This window comes from Natator depressus, chromosome 5 (assembly GCF_965152275.1).
Source record: "Natator depressus isolate rNatDep1 chromosome 5, rNatDep2.hap1, whole genome shotgun sequence".
Classification (NCBI taxonomy): domain Eukaryota; kingdom Metazoa; phylum Chordata; order Testudines; family Cheloniidae; genus Natator; species Natator depressus.
The window spans coordinates 98,601,091-98,613,121 of NC_134238.1; the positions used below are offsets into that span (position 1 = coordinate 98,601,091).

A 12,031-nucleotide genomic window follows, 5' to 3' on the forward strand; every position below is an offset into this window, starting at 1 on the left:
TAGGGAATGAATGGGGAATTGCCTCCTGTTCTTTCTGTTCCATTACATTGTGTTTTCTTATCTTTCTGTCTTTAGATTGTGAGCTTCTTGGAGTAGGGACTGATGCTTCTTGAATGTTTGGAAAGTGCCTAGCACATTGTGGATGCTACCATAAACAAATAATGAAATATAGGGTTTTACAATACCCAGTATTACTAGTCTGTACAGTACTTTTTAGGAATATCAAGGGTTTGACTTTCCACTGTGCCCAAGCGGTATGTGGTCACAGGCAAGACAGTGTGCTGTCAGGAAGCTGACTGTGACTCCCTGATTCATAGCTGTCTGCCTCTGGCACAAATTAAAGTTGCAGAAAAGCAGCTGTACCTTATGCAAGGACTACACCAGTGGAAAATTGGGCATAGCAGACTTGCACTCCCCCACAGCTCCTCCCTTTATAAGTGATACAAAGTGAGCTTGACACACCAGGGAATCCAACCTTGTGTGTAAGAGAGAACTGTAAAGCAGTAACGTCTCTTCCCTCGCCTGTAATTGGTGTCTTCACAATCTTCACAATGTAAAAAATAGATAAGTTCTAATTCTATTGCTTTCCATCTTACGGTGAGCATGGCATGTGTTGTTTTTTAAAGTTATAATCTTGAAAAGAACATGATAGTGCAGAGGAAAGTAGACCCTATGTCTCCATTAATTCCATGCAAGATCAACTGGGGTGTGTATCAGAGACAGGCCCCCATTTTCAAAAGCATAAACTAATTTTGGATGCCCAATTTTCAGTAGTGCTGAGGGCCCACAAATCCCATTAAAATCAGTGGGATCTGTAGATGGTGGTTTGAAAATCAAGCCCGAGGTATCTGAACTTAGGTACCCAAAATCAGTAGACATTTTAAAAAATGTGGTTATAACTTATCAAATTAGGGTGGATGAAATTTCTCTAATTTATTTCTATGTTTCTGATTGGAACACATTGCAATTGTCGATCCAAAGCTGAATATTGTGTTTTTAATTAGAATTTTTATGAGTAGCACACATACTGGAGTTGTAATTACGCTGTGCATTGGAATAGCTCTACAGGAGGATTGCCAGTGCCGATTCTCTTTCTCTATGTCTCCGCACACATAATTGATAAAGATAGGAAGGAGTGAGGTCCACCAAGGTCCAGTATCCCTCGTCTTCATAAGAGATTAATCATGAGAGAGAGACCCACCTGATCTTAACAGAACAGCCCTTGCTCAGTGCTCCAGGAAAAGGGGAGCAAACCCCAATTGCAAACCTCAGTGCCAATGTGTTGTGGGAAAAACATCTTGTGCATATGCACAAGACTCACATAATAAAACATCCAATTCCATTTATACCTAGTGATATAACTGGTTTCCAGTTAACATCCATTCTTTCCAAAAGAACATATTCTCTTTTCTTTGTATTTTTCAGACCCTCCTCTTGGGTCTCCCTGATTCTGTAAATTCCTGATGTGTTTTGTTTACATGTCCAGATTTGTTTCCATACTCAGTGATTCATTTGTTTTAGTTTTTCTGTTAAATCCCTCAGCTCTCCAGCTGCTCCTTTCTTTCCCCTGAGGCATATAGTAAGAACTCTGAAAAGAGTTCTTACAACCTTGATCAGGTGGTTTATATGTATGAAACTACCTGATTTCACTTCATTATCTTAAATGAGCCCTTCATTTAAGATTGGTTTAAAGTACTTTTAAACAAGAAAGCCAGATTCTGCCAGCCTTACAGCAACTAGCACCATACTCTGCAAGGAATCCTATTGAAATCTACAGAAGCAGGAGGGGAATGGGTGTAAGTCAGGGTATCAGAATCTGGCCCATAGTATGGCAACTCTGTTTCCAGCATTCCAGTACAGAGTATAGAATTAATGGGAGGTTGTCACAGTTTGGAGGCCTAACACTGGACTTACTCTGATTCCCTTGTATCCATCTGTAGCATCCATGTAACTGTATACATTTAAGGGGTTGTTGTTTTTTCATAACAGATGCACTCGTGTTTATCATCTTTACAAGCTAGAAAATCTTCAATAACAAACCAGTGTGCACAAGCAAAAGAGAAAATATCAGTAAGGAAACAGTTTAAAGAATCATCAATTTATGAAATAATAAATCATAAAATAATCTTAATTTTTAAAAAAAAAGCTGTAAAATGTCCTTTTAAGCTAACACTCCCCCTCCCCAAATGAAGGGAAAGAAGGAGGAACAAGAAGTACAATAGTGAATATAATTACACCACTATACAGAACCAACTTCTGGTTACTGTACAATGGTAACTAGTATATGTCTCTGTCTCTCACCCCTTTGTTACACATAGCTTGATTCAGTAACATATATGTACAAATTTGTACCAGTAAAAATGCATATTAAGTAAAGATCCAGTATCGTCTCATTCAGTGGAAATTGGGACGTACTGGAAGGAGAAAAACGTTTCCTCCTCTATTTTTTGTGTTAATGTAATCCTGGCTCTAAGTTATAATGAGAGTTCACCTTTCAGCTGGTACACGATTGGAACGATCATCTTTGAGGATTTAGTTGTACCTACCACTCACTGGAGCATGACATTTATTTAATAACAGGATCTATTTTATCATCCCGTATTACACCTTTGAGTATTCACACCCAGAAAGGATTTTATTTGTTGTGTACAAAGAATGGCGGAAACAACTTAGAAAATGGCCATAATTTTTCTTAAGAGGCTGCATGGAAATATTTTGTCCCCAGAAGAAGGATGGGATCAGAACTGAATCGTAGAGATCCTCACTGGAAGAATCCCTTTAATCTAATGGTTTTCTTGCAAGCCCAGAGTCAGTACAAGCGAGAGTGACACCTACTGAGAAGAGTCAGCCTCCTTCAGAGTCTGCAAAGATTCGTTTCTTCCAGTTGTGCAAGAGGAAGCAGAAATATTAGCAAACAAAGTTTCCAAACAGCATGGGAGACAGACGCTTTGCTCTCTCTCCGGTTACCGTGGGGGAACTAGTCCATCCTTAGTGCCTATTTAAATTCCCATCTTCCTGCGTGAACCCCTCTGGACCAGTCAAACATATCGAAGCAGGTTTCTAACAAGGCGAAAAGCTATATTCAGAATGAGGGCTGAATTTCCAGCCTCCTATCAAGGGACCATTATAGTCCCTGTTATAAAATTGGAGCCGGGCAGGATCCTTACCAGAATTACCAAACGGGAAGGCTTGATGGGGAAGGATGCCCAGGCAGCTCTGGGTATTTTGATTTTCAGCGCACTGGGAGCCCCGGAATTAGGCAGGCTGGTCTCTGGAGGGTAAGTCAGTAGCTGAGCCCTCCCACTTGGCCAATTTCAGTGAGGAAGGTGAAATGCGGAAGTTTCCACCCAGAACTGTCAGATGAAACTCTCTCTTTAGCCCTTGGTATGGTACACATCATAAACGCCCTGGGTGGAAATTACCAGCCTCTCCCCTCCTAGGGATCTTAAAATCCGAGGGACGCTGTCAAGCATGGCCACTTTACCCGCAGCTGACAGAAGGGCATTTGCCCTGAAAATCAACAGGTAAGAGACTTTTAGTGACCTCTAAACTTTCTGTAGCGGGGGTGGGGAAGGCAGCAGCTCTGCATGCGAGAAGATGAATGATTCGGGTGTGGGTTCCCGATCCCACCGAGACCTCGGGCGTGGAGCCATCTGCACGCCCCTGATAGCTAAGGAGCTCTGCCAAAGTTTCCCTCCTATGGAGGGAGGCTCCGGCTCGGTGGGTTAAGTTTAAAGCATGTCTCTCGCATGGTGAATTTTGCTTTATAAGACAATGGAATCCTCACATTTTAAAGTCTCGCTCTTGTTCACTCTTGGCACAGCAGTATCCTTGGCTAGACTCAACTTGTTTTGTTTTGTTTTGTCTCCTGAAGAAGCTCGCTCTAGAAATCCCCTCCCTGGAAAAACTGATCATCTGTGTGTGTGTTGGTTCTTTATTCACTCGGCATACTGGGTTTATTTTTCTGACAGGTAGGATATGTCAGATGCCTCACGTGGTTTGCTACTAAGGTTTAATTCCTTTGTCAGGATAAGCCCTGCGTCCGCTTGAAAACTCTGCTCCTCACAGAGTGGGGTGAGGTTTTATGTGTATGAGATCCCCTCTTCAGATGGAAGAGCGTAAATGGTTTTATGGCTGTGATGATACTTTTGCAACACAAGGTTTTTCTTTATATGCAGTTAGTATTAAGATGACACCTAGCATTTTTCTCACATGCTGCCGCTTTATATTATGAATCACCAGAGGATTTAAAATGAAAAATGTGATTCTAATTTTTACCCTGTCAAGACTAACGTTAAACTCCACTATGCCATCCTTTTACTGCTAATCTTTCATTCTCATAGAGTTTAAACTGTGGCCTTTTCTCAGAGGCAAATACTGATTGTTCAGCTGGTGTGTGGGTTATGGTAGCATTGAGAAATCAAGACATTTATTTTGGTGTTGTTAGGCTAAGAGAAAATACAGGGCGTCTTTTGTACAGCCTAATTATCTCACTACAAAAGCCTCAGTTCCAGGTAGTTGGTTTTAAAAACAAATTAACTGAGTTTGCCAATATGTCTAAGAACAAACAGGATAATGATTTTATTACTGACAGTGAGCAAGACCATCTCTGTGCCAGAGCGCCCCCCCGCCCCAAAATGCATAGAACCCCACTTCCTCAGCAATTTGTCGAAAGAGATGGCATTTACAGTTATTAAGGAAAACGATTATATTATCATACATATATGTCTTTCCCATGATAATTGTCCCATCACAAATTGCACATCATTTTACCTTTCCAAACCCTTCAAGAGTTCATTTCAAGTTGCTGGAAGAATATATTCTTTACAACCGTGTGGGATTATATTGAAAGATTTTCCAAAGGATGACTTAATCCAACACTCTTTTATTTGGCAAATTTTCCACTGACTTCAGCAGGACCTTTGTTTGAGTAAGGAGTGAAGGACTGGGTCGTATTACAGTTTCTCTACCTTTAGGGCCAGATTCACCAGTCACTCTGGCTGCTTTTTGCTGCTCTTGTACTGTTTACAGTTACTTTGTATTGCCAAAGCTGCTGAAGCATACCAGTGAAATTGGCCTTATGCATTATCTATCCAAGCCTCATTTAAGACTGGCTAAAGAGAAAAATTGTGAAATTAGACCAATAATTTTGTTTTCCTTTTAAATTTGTCTTATGGTTTGCAGTGTCAATGCTGAATGTTTGTGTAGTGAAACAAACAAAGATTGAAATCCATCATGTTCTGAATCTATGATCATAATTTAACAATAATTAGATTTAGTTTACAAGCATTATTCAGGAATGGTTCTGTTCTATAGAGCTGACATATGTGAAAAGTGACGAGAATGGTAAAAGTTGTGTACATTTACTAGTAGAAATTATGTTTTAGTCCCCTCTTCAAAAGTGACAGATTACTACTATATGGACCAAATCCTATTTGCCGTGTTATGTGAATTATTCCATTGACAGTAGCACTTGGCTCTTGGTCTTCAACAAAAGCAAACTTCATGCACAGCACCAATGTTCACTTTTTTTTTTTTGTCAAGAGACACTGTCAAGATAAGTAACTGTAAATCAATGGGCTAATTCGTCAGCCCATGCAGCATAGAACATGCTCCAGCCGTGGAATTCTAATCTCCTTTCTTCAGGGTTTTGGTTTTATTCCTTCAAAATGAAACATTTAAACACAAATTCAATTTACCAGTCGTCTCCTTTCCCCTGAGGGGGCTTCTGGAAGGGCCTATCTGCTCTCTATTGGATTACTCTCTACAGGCCTCCTGTCTGGGAGTTAGGCAAGCCTCTCCTCTCCCTTCTTATTCCTAGCCTGCTCCCTGCAGCATTCTACAGGACATCTGCCTGAGAATCCTATATAACCTGGGTTCTTTCCCTTGCCCCAGGGTCTCCTGTAGGAGCCTACCTATTTCCTGCCTCTCTCCGGCAGAACTGAACTACATGCTGGTACTTCTTAATTATTTATTTTATTATTATTATTTATTTGTATCACTGTAGCACCTAGCAGCAGTGCTTAAAGTGTGCCTGCTTGCAACAGCTCTCAGATGGGTGAAATAAAATTTATATTAAGCCCCCTCTGATTGGCTGTTTTCCCCACCTCCTGGCCTAGAGCAGCCAGTCTCCCCCCTGGAGGCAACACCATTCTCGCAGGAGGGACATGCCAGAAGAAAAAGCCCAGCAGCTCAGAATGGCTCCACTCTCTCCTCTCTTCTGCCCTTGCCTCCCCTTTCGTCCCCTCTTATGAGCAATAGGATGGCAGCTCTACTCCTCCTGCCTCTTCTTTCCCTCCCTGCAACACCAACCCTGGGAAGAGAAAGAGGGGACCCTACTACAGCCCCCCAGGCCTGGGAGAGGGGACTGGAGAACCCCAAGAGCTCAGGAGGAGCAGAGGTGAGGCTGAGGGGGAAGAATTGATGGGGCTGAGGTTGCAGGAGAGAGGTTTGGTGGAGGGCAGGAGGACAGGCAGATGTGATGTCACTTTCATTTCTGTAGAAAGTGATTGACACCCCAGCTGCCACCCTTATGTAAGCACTGCTTAGGGGCCCTAGTTAAGAACCAGGACCCAATTCTGCTAGATGCTGTAGAAACAGAACAAAAAGATGATCCTTGTCCCCAAAGAGTTTGATCCCAGCATCAGCTGTCCCCCAGATGATCAGTCACAAGTGGAGGTACACCCAGTGGCCTTTTGTTTAAAGGGCCACCTTCTTACTGTCATGTAAAAAGTATTCTTTACCTATAAATATCACCTTTGATCACTAAAACTGAAAGTGTACTAACATTTCATTTCACTTTACACTATTTATATTGTTTGTTAAATATTTCCTTCACTCAGCTTTTAATGTTTGCACTTGTCTCACTTTTTACAGTGAAGATAGAGGTGTCTATTTTATAGTCAATTTCACTTGTTGGTTTTCATGCACTAGGACAGTGCAAGTCATTTGGGTTGCAAACACTGCAGGGGAACAGTTATCATGTTACAAGCAATGTTAATTTAAAACATGTCTCATTTTTATTCATTTTTATTCATTTCTTAAAATACCTTCAAACTTGCAAGCTTTGCATGTAGTCTGTATACATAAGCATGCCTTCCTGTCACTGTTACCCTAATCTTCCCTCCCCCACTCCTTTTGTTTGCTTGTTACCAGTCAGTTGCATCCTGTGCGGTCTGATCCTCCAGCCACTTAAGCAAGTGTTTAACTATACTACTCACATGCATAAAATTGCTCATGGCACATGTATGTTGCAGAACCAGGGCCTTTGATTATAACTTTTCAGGCCATGGACTGTCTCTTACTATGTGTTGGTTCACACATAGCCAATACGACCCAGTCCTGCAATCACACCTTAATTTGCAGGGTAGGCATATCCAACCTCACCTAATCCAATTCATATAAGGTGATCCAGTGACCTTCCCAGTTATACCAAGCTAACATCAAATAGCTGGGTTGACCAGGTACATCTTACATTACCTTCTAAAGTGTATCAAGCTTAAATCAAAGGGCAAAGATCTTTCTCTAAGAATGCCCTCAGTGAGTTAGTTCAAACTAATCAGAAGTGAGGGACATACTTCAAGAGCATGACAGCCTATCACGACTGCAGAGATGGAGCATACAGGGTAAGATGGCCTCAGAGACAGAACAGAATGCATCCAGTGTGCCTTAATAGTTGTGCCCTATTTATGGGTTCCTGGCATGGACATTTTGCACTGGATTGCGTAAAACCATTTATTATATTGATAAACACAAGATATTAATTATCTGCAAGTCAAAAAGATATACATGTGTATTATTCCAGAATTTCTGATGCTTAGGCCAAGCTATTTCTTTTAATGAATTTGTATTTTTGTGATGAGAATGTAGTTAACAAAATTACAAAAAGATTCTTTGTATTTGGGAAGTGTACTAAAAATGTATCCTTCTGATCACATTTTATATTAAGGATACCTTAATATATGTGTTTTAAAGAACTAAAAATTATTGATAGATGTTTTAATAAATTGTTAGGTCAATAGGCTGGTTATATCCATGGCTTATAATCATCTTAATACCATCTACTGATGTTCTTATAGCCATCTATAACACATACTTCTCATGTATGTAGCATGCTTATAACATCAATTAATCTTTTATTAATCCTTTATGAACATAAATGCACCCTTAATATAAAGGGTGACGATTTAGCCGTTCTCTCAATTACTTATACTGGCATGGCAGTGATAGGATAAATTACCTTTTTTACAGTTTATCAAATCTATCTAATAAATTAGTTGCACGAACAAGTAAGAGCCGAATGTGACAAAAAGGTTGTGCAGGATTGAGCCCGCATCACATGAGACTTCTCCAGTGGGACTAATCACGTAAGCAAGATTTTCTCAAGTGAGTAAGGTTTTGCAAGATCATGCCTCCAGTTAGTTCATTTAAAGGCACTCAAATGTTAATAAATTTGAATGCATTTGAAATCCATTCCTTAAATATACAATACACAGTGGCTTAGAAAATCATTATTGAGCCTTTTTTTAAAACAGATTTTTCATTTTGTGAGCCTAAGCTTTGCTGCTAGAAATGATGAAAAATATAGTCTAAAGTTGCCTGTTGTTATGGGAACAGACTGCTTTTCACATACTACATTTGTTAGATAATAGTGTTTTTGTATTTGGTGTGTGCATCATCTACCACTAATAACAGATTAAGAATAAAATAGGATTTATATCAGTTTCATATTTCATATGCAACAGCCTTTCTATTAGTAGTTTCCTTCATTACAAAGGCCAATTTTCATTAGACTTTTATTTACATAAAAATTAAATATTATGGGGCTGATTCTGTAAATCTTCCATGTGAAATTACTTGGAATTCCATGTGAAGAGAGGCTGCAGAATAGAGATGTATCCTGGTTGTTAAATACTGGGTATGCTATTATTTTTGTTTTAGATCCTTTTGCCTCAGCTATAGGGGATTCTTGACAAACTATGCTAGGAATATCAGTTAAAAATAATTGTATACTACTATTTCTTTTTCATTCATTTTTACTTTTCTTTATTTCCTTCTTTTGTCACTAGGCATAGTGGAACGTTTTCCCAAGAGGGGAAAATATGCATTTCCCTTTGCACATCACTGGTAGAGGTGCTGAACAGATCTTAATAGCGACTCACTTTTTTCCAATTATTTATTGAGGACTAAATCTTACAAGCCTTATTCACGTGAACATCTTCACAAAAAGCCATATGTCTCTCCCTTCCTCACAGCAAACCTTTGAAAGGACTTCTCTTTGCTATCATGGCCACCCCGTTGTGATTATTGGGTGTAGCACACCGGGTAACGAACCAACTCAAGCTGTTGTTCAGCCTCTCGGCACTGGGTGCCGGCAACAGCTTTGTTGTCCTGGAATCTTCTGGGCTTGTATTTAAACAGGAGCCAGATTATGCCTGGCCTTTATGGAGATGTGCAGAAGGGAGAGAGCACAAGACATCAATAGGAGTTGGGTGCCTAAATACCTTTGAGGATCAGGGCCTAAGCCATTCTCCGTCACACAGTATTCAGAAGGGTCAGTTGCAATTGCATTCACTGCACATGTGTGTATATCCAGACTGCTCCCTCCCTACTGCCCCCGGGGATCATCGCATTGGTGGAGAGGCGCTGCGACCACGATTCTACCCCCACTATACCTCAGTTAGGACCTCTGGAGTAAGCTCCACCCCATGATATGCCTCTATGTGCCTGCATTTGCTGCTCCCTAAGGCAGACTGTCTCTTGGGTACTTCCTGGGGGAGAATGCATCTTTACACCTCTTCCCCACTCCAAGGGAGGGATGTGCCTTACAGGGACTACTGAGCTTTAAGTAATTTCACCACAGAGGGAGTCAGGAATATTATACTAGGTGAAGTGTTGGATCACATCCAATGTAAATAGCTTTATAGATAACACAGCAAGCTTTTCAACTGTCTGTAAGGTTATTGTTTCATCAGCCCTATAGATAATAAATTTGCCTTTGTCAGTGTGTTTCTAATGACTAGGGAAATTAGTAGGAGGCCTAGTGCTTTTTAATATGTTTTAAAACCCTCTTAATCATACTTTACATTTGCTTGAGGCACAATTTAACTGGCCATTGTGGAGGGATCCAAACCATGTTTTAGAAACAGGATTAAAAAATCATGTTTTGGCTTGGATCTCTACTTGAGCTAAAGCACATTTTAAACTCAAGGTTTGGCCCGCTCCACATGGCACATCAAACTATGTTATTACCCAGTTCTACCATAATCAAATTAAAACTGTGTGTTTAAACAATGTTGTAAACCTTATGCCTAAGAATCTCGCTACAGGAAAACAACAGTGTTATAGCTTTTTTTTTTTTTTAAATCTCCAGTGTGGTTGGGAAAAGACAATTCTGTAACCATGTTAAGGAATAACCCTTTAGCCTGTGTTTTAGTCTGTAGCCTATTATGTTTTATACACTGTCAATAAAATGAGTGATGATATGGATGTCCCTAACCCTGAAAAAGAACTGTGCGAGCCCATGTTTCTTCATGCAGTGTAGATGGGCTCTGAATTAGCATGGGAGCAAGCTATGGAACTGACACCGAGTTGTATTTCTAAATTATACAAATACTATTTCAAGATTACCACCATAATCCTAATTGGTTAATTCAAATGATAATGTTTAAAGAAATCTCTATAAGTATCTTTCTTCTTGCCACAGATGTGCTTATTTGGGGCAAGTGTCTAGCTTTTATAGCGAAAAAACATACTAGAGAGGTAACACATCATAGGAGGAAATTTGGTTGCGTCTGTTGTTTTTGAAGACCAAAGCTCAGGTAGGTTTGTAAGTGAACATTGCAGAATGCATATACATCACTGTGACAAAGTATATAGGCACTCCTATGGCCCAATGTACAAGAGGTAGAAAGGTTCCCTGCCTATCACATGGCTGGTCTAGGGTGGGACTATAAAAAGAAAGCAGAAGGACATATCCTCTTCCAGCTTTCTGAAAGCTAAAAAGGTGGTGGTTGTTGCCAAGTGATTTTTCATCTTTTTGAGTTAATAAAGGGAGCCTTGAGGAAAAGGACTTAAATGTTTTACCTTCTCTGGCTGGTGAATCTGCCCGTTGGTTTATAACCATATCCAAACAAGAAGATGTGAGAACAGCCACTGAAGTAAGTCAGCAATTAGGAGTACGTAGACACCCAGTCCAGTCATGTATCAGTGAAAAATACCAGGAGCAGCAAATGCAGGCTCCATAATGCAGATCCACTGTAGCCGCTGAAGAAGCTACTGCAGAAAGAACTGTTTAGAATAAGAAGTAGCCATGGAATCAGAAAGCCACTGAGGTTCATTCAGTGACAGACATTACGAATAGATATTAAGTAAACGTCAGAATAATCGTCATCTGCCAGGGAGTCAGATAGTTCTAGATATCTCCATTTGTTTGTTATAGTAGTTATTTGTGAAGGCTATCATATTTTAATTGTATTTGGGGTCTATTTTGTTTTTGTTTCTTTTAAAGAAAGAGGTAACAGTACCACTAGAATCAGTGGAATCCCTGTTGTGTGATAGAAGTATTATTCTTTTCTGTGACCCATGGCAGATGACCAGGGACAGGAAATAAAATTTAGTCTCTGACCAACAAAACTCTGTGTCACAGCATTGTGGAAAGTGTCATTATACCTTTTGATGACAGATTTCACACTTACTTTAAACATCTAAGTACTTTAAGATGTTTATGCTGTAATTTATGGAGCAGTTCTTTTGTTTATGACATGGCAAACATTAATCCTACTCAGCAAAAATACAATTGTGGAATGAGAAAAATGTTAATCCCATCTGATGCCAGGCGGGAAGGTTTGTATTCATCTTTCTAAACATTTACTTCTGTTTTTCTGTTAAAACCGGTAAGGAAGCAAACTGTACATATTCCACATCCTCTGCCACTTTTAGGTTATATAGTAGTCAAACATGATAGTTTATTTGCCATTTTTCCTCCTCAACTAGAAGTTTTCTGGTGTTAAAAAAAAACATACTTTAGACT

The 12,031-nt window shown here is 39.9% G+C and overlaps 1 protein-coding gene across 1 annotated transcript in view; it reads left to right on the forward strand.

Annotated features, from left to right (window-relative positions):
• Positions 1-3,395: 3,395 nt before the first annotated feature.
• Positions 3,396-12,031, forward strand: part of DOCK8 (dedicator of cytokinesis 8) — a 131,905-nt gene continuing 123,269 nt past the window's right edge. Inside the window, exon 1 of the mRNA XM_074953288.1 lies at positions 3,396-3,524. Within this exon, the coding sequence (XP_074809389.1) occupies positions 3,472-3,524 (53 nt within the window). The 5' untranslated portion in view covers positions 3,396-3,471. The remainder of the gene's footprint in view (positions 3,525-12,031) is intronic.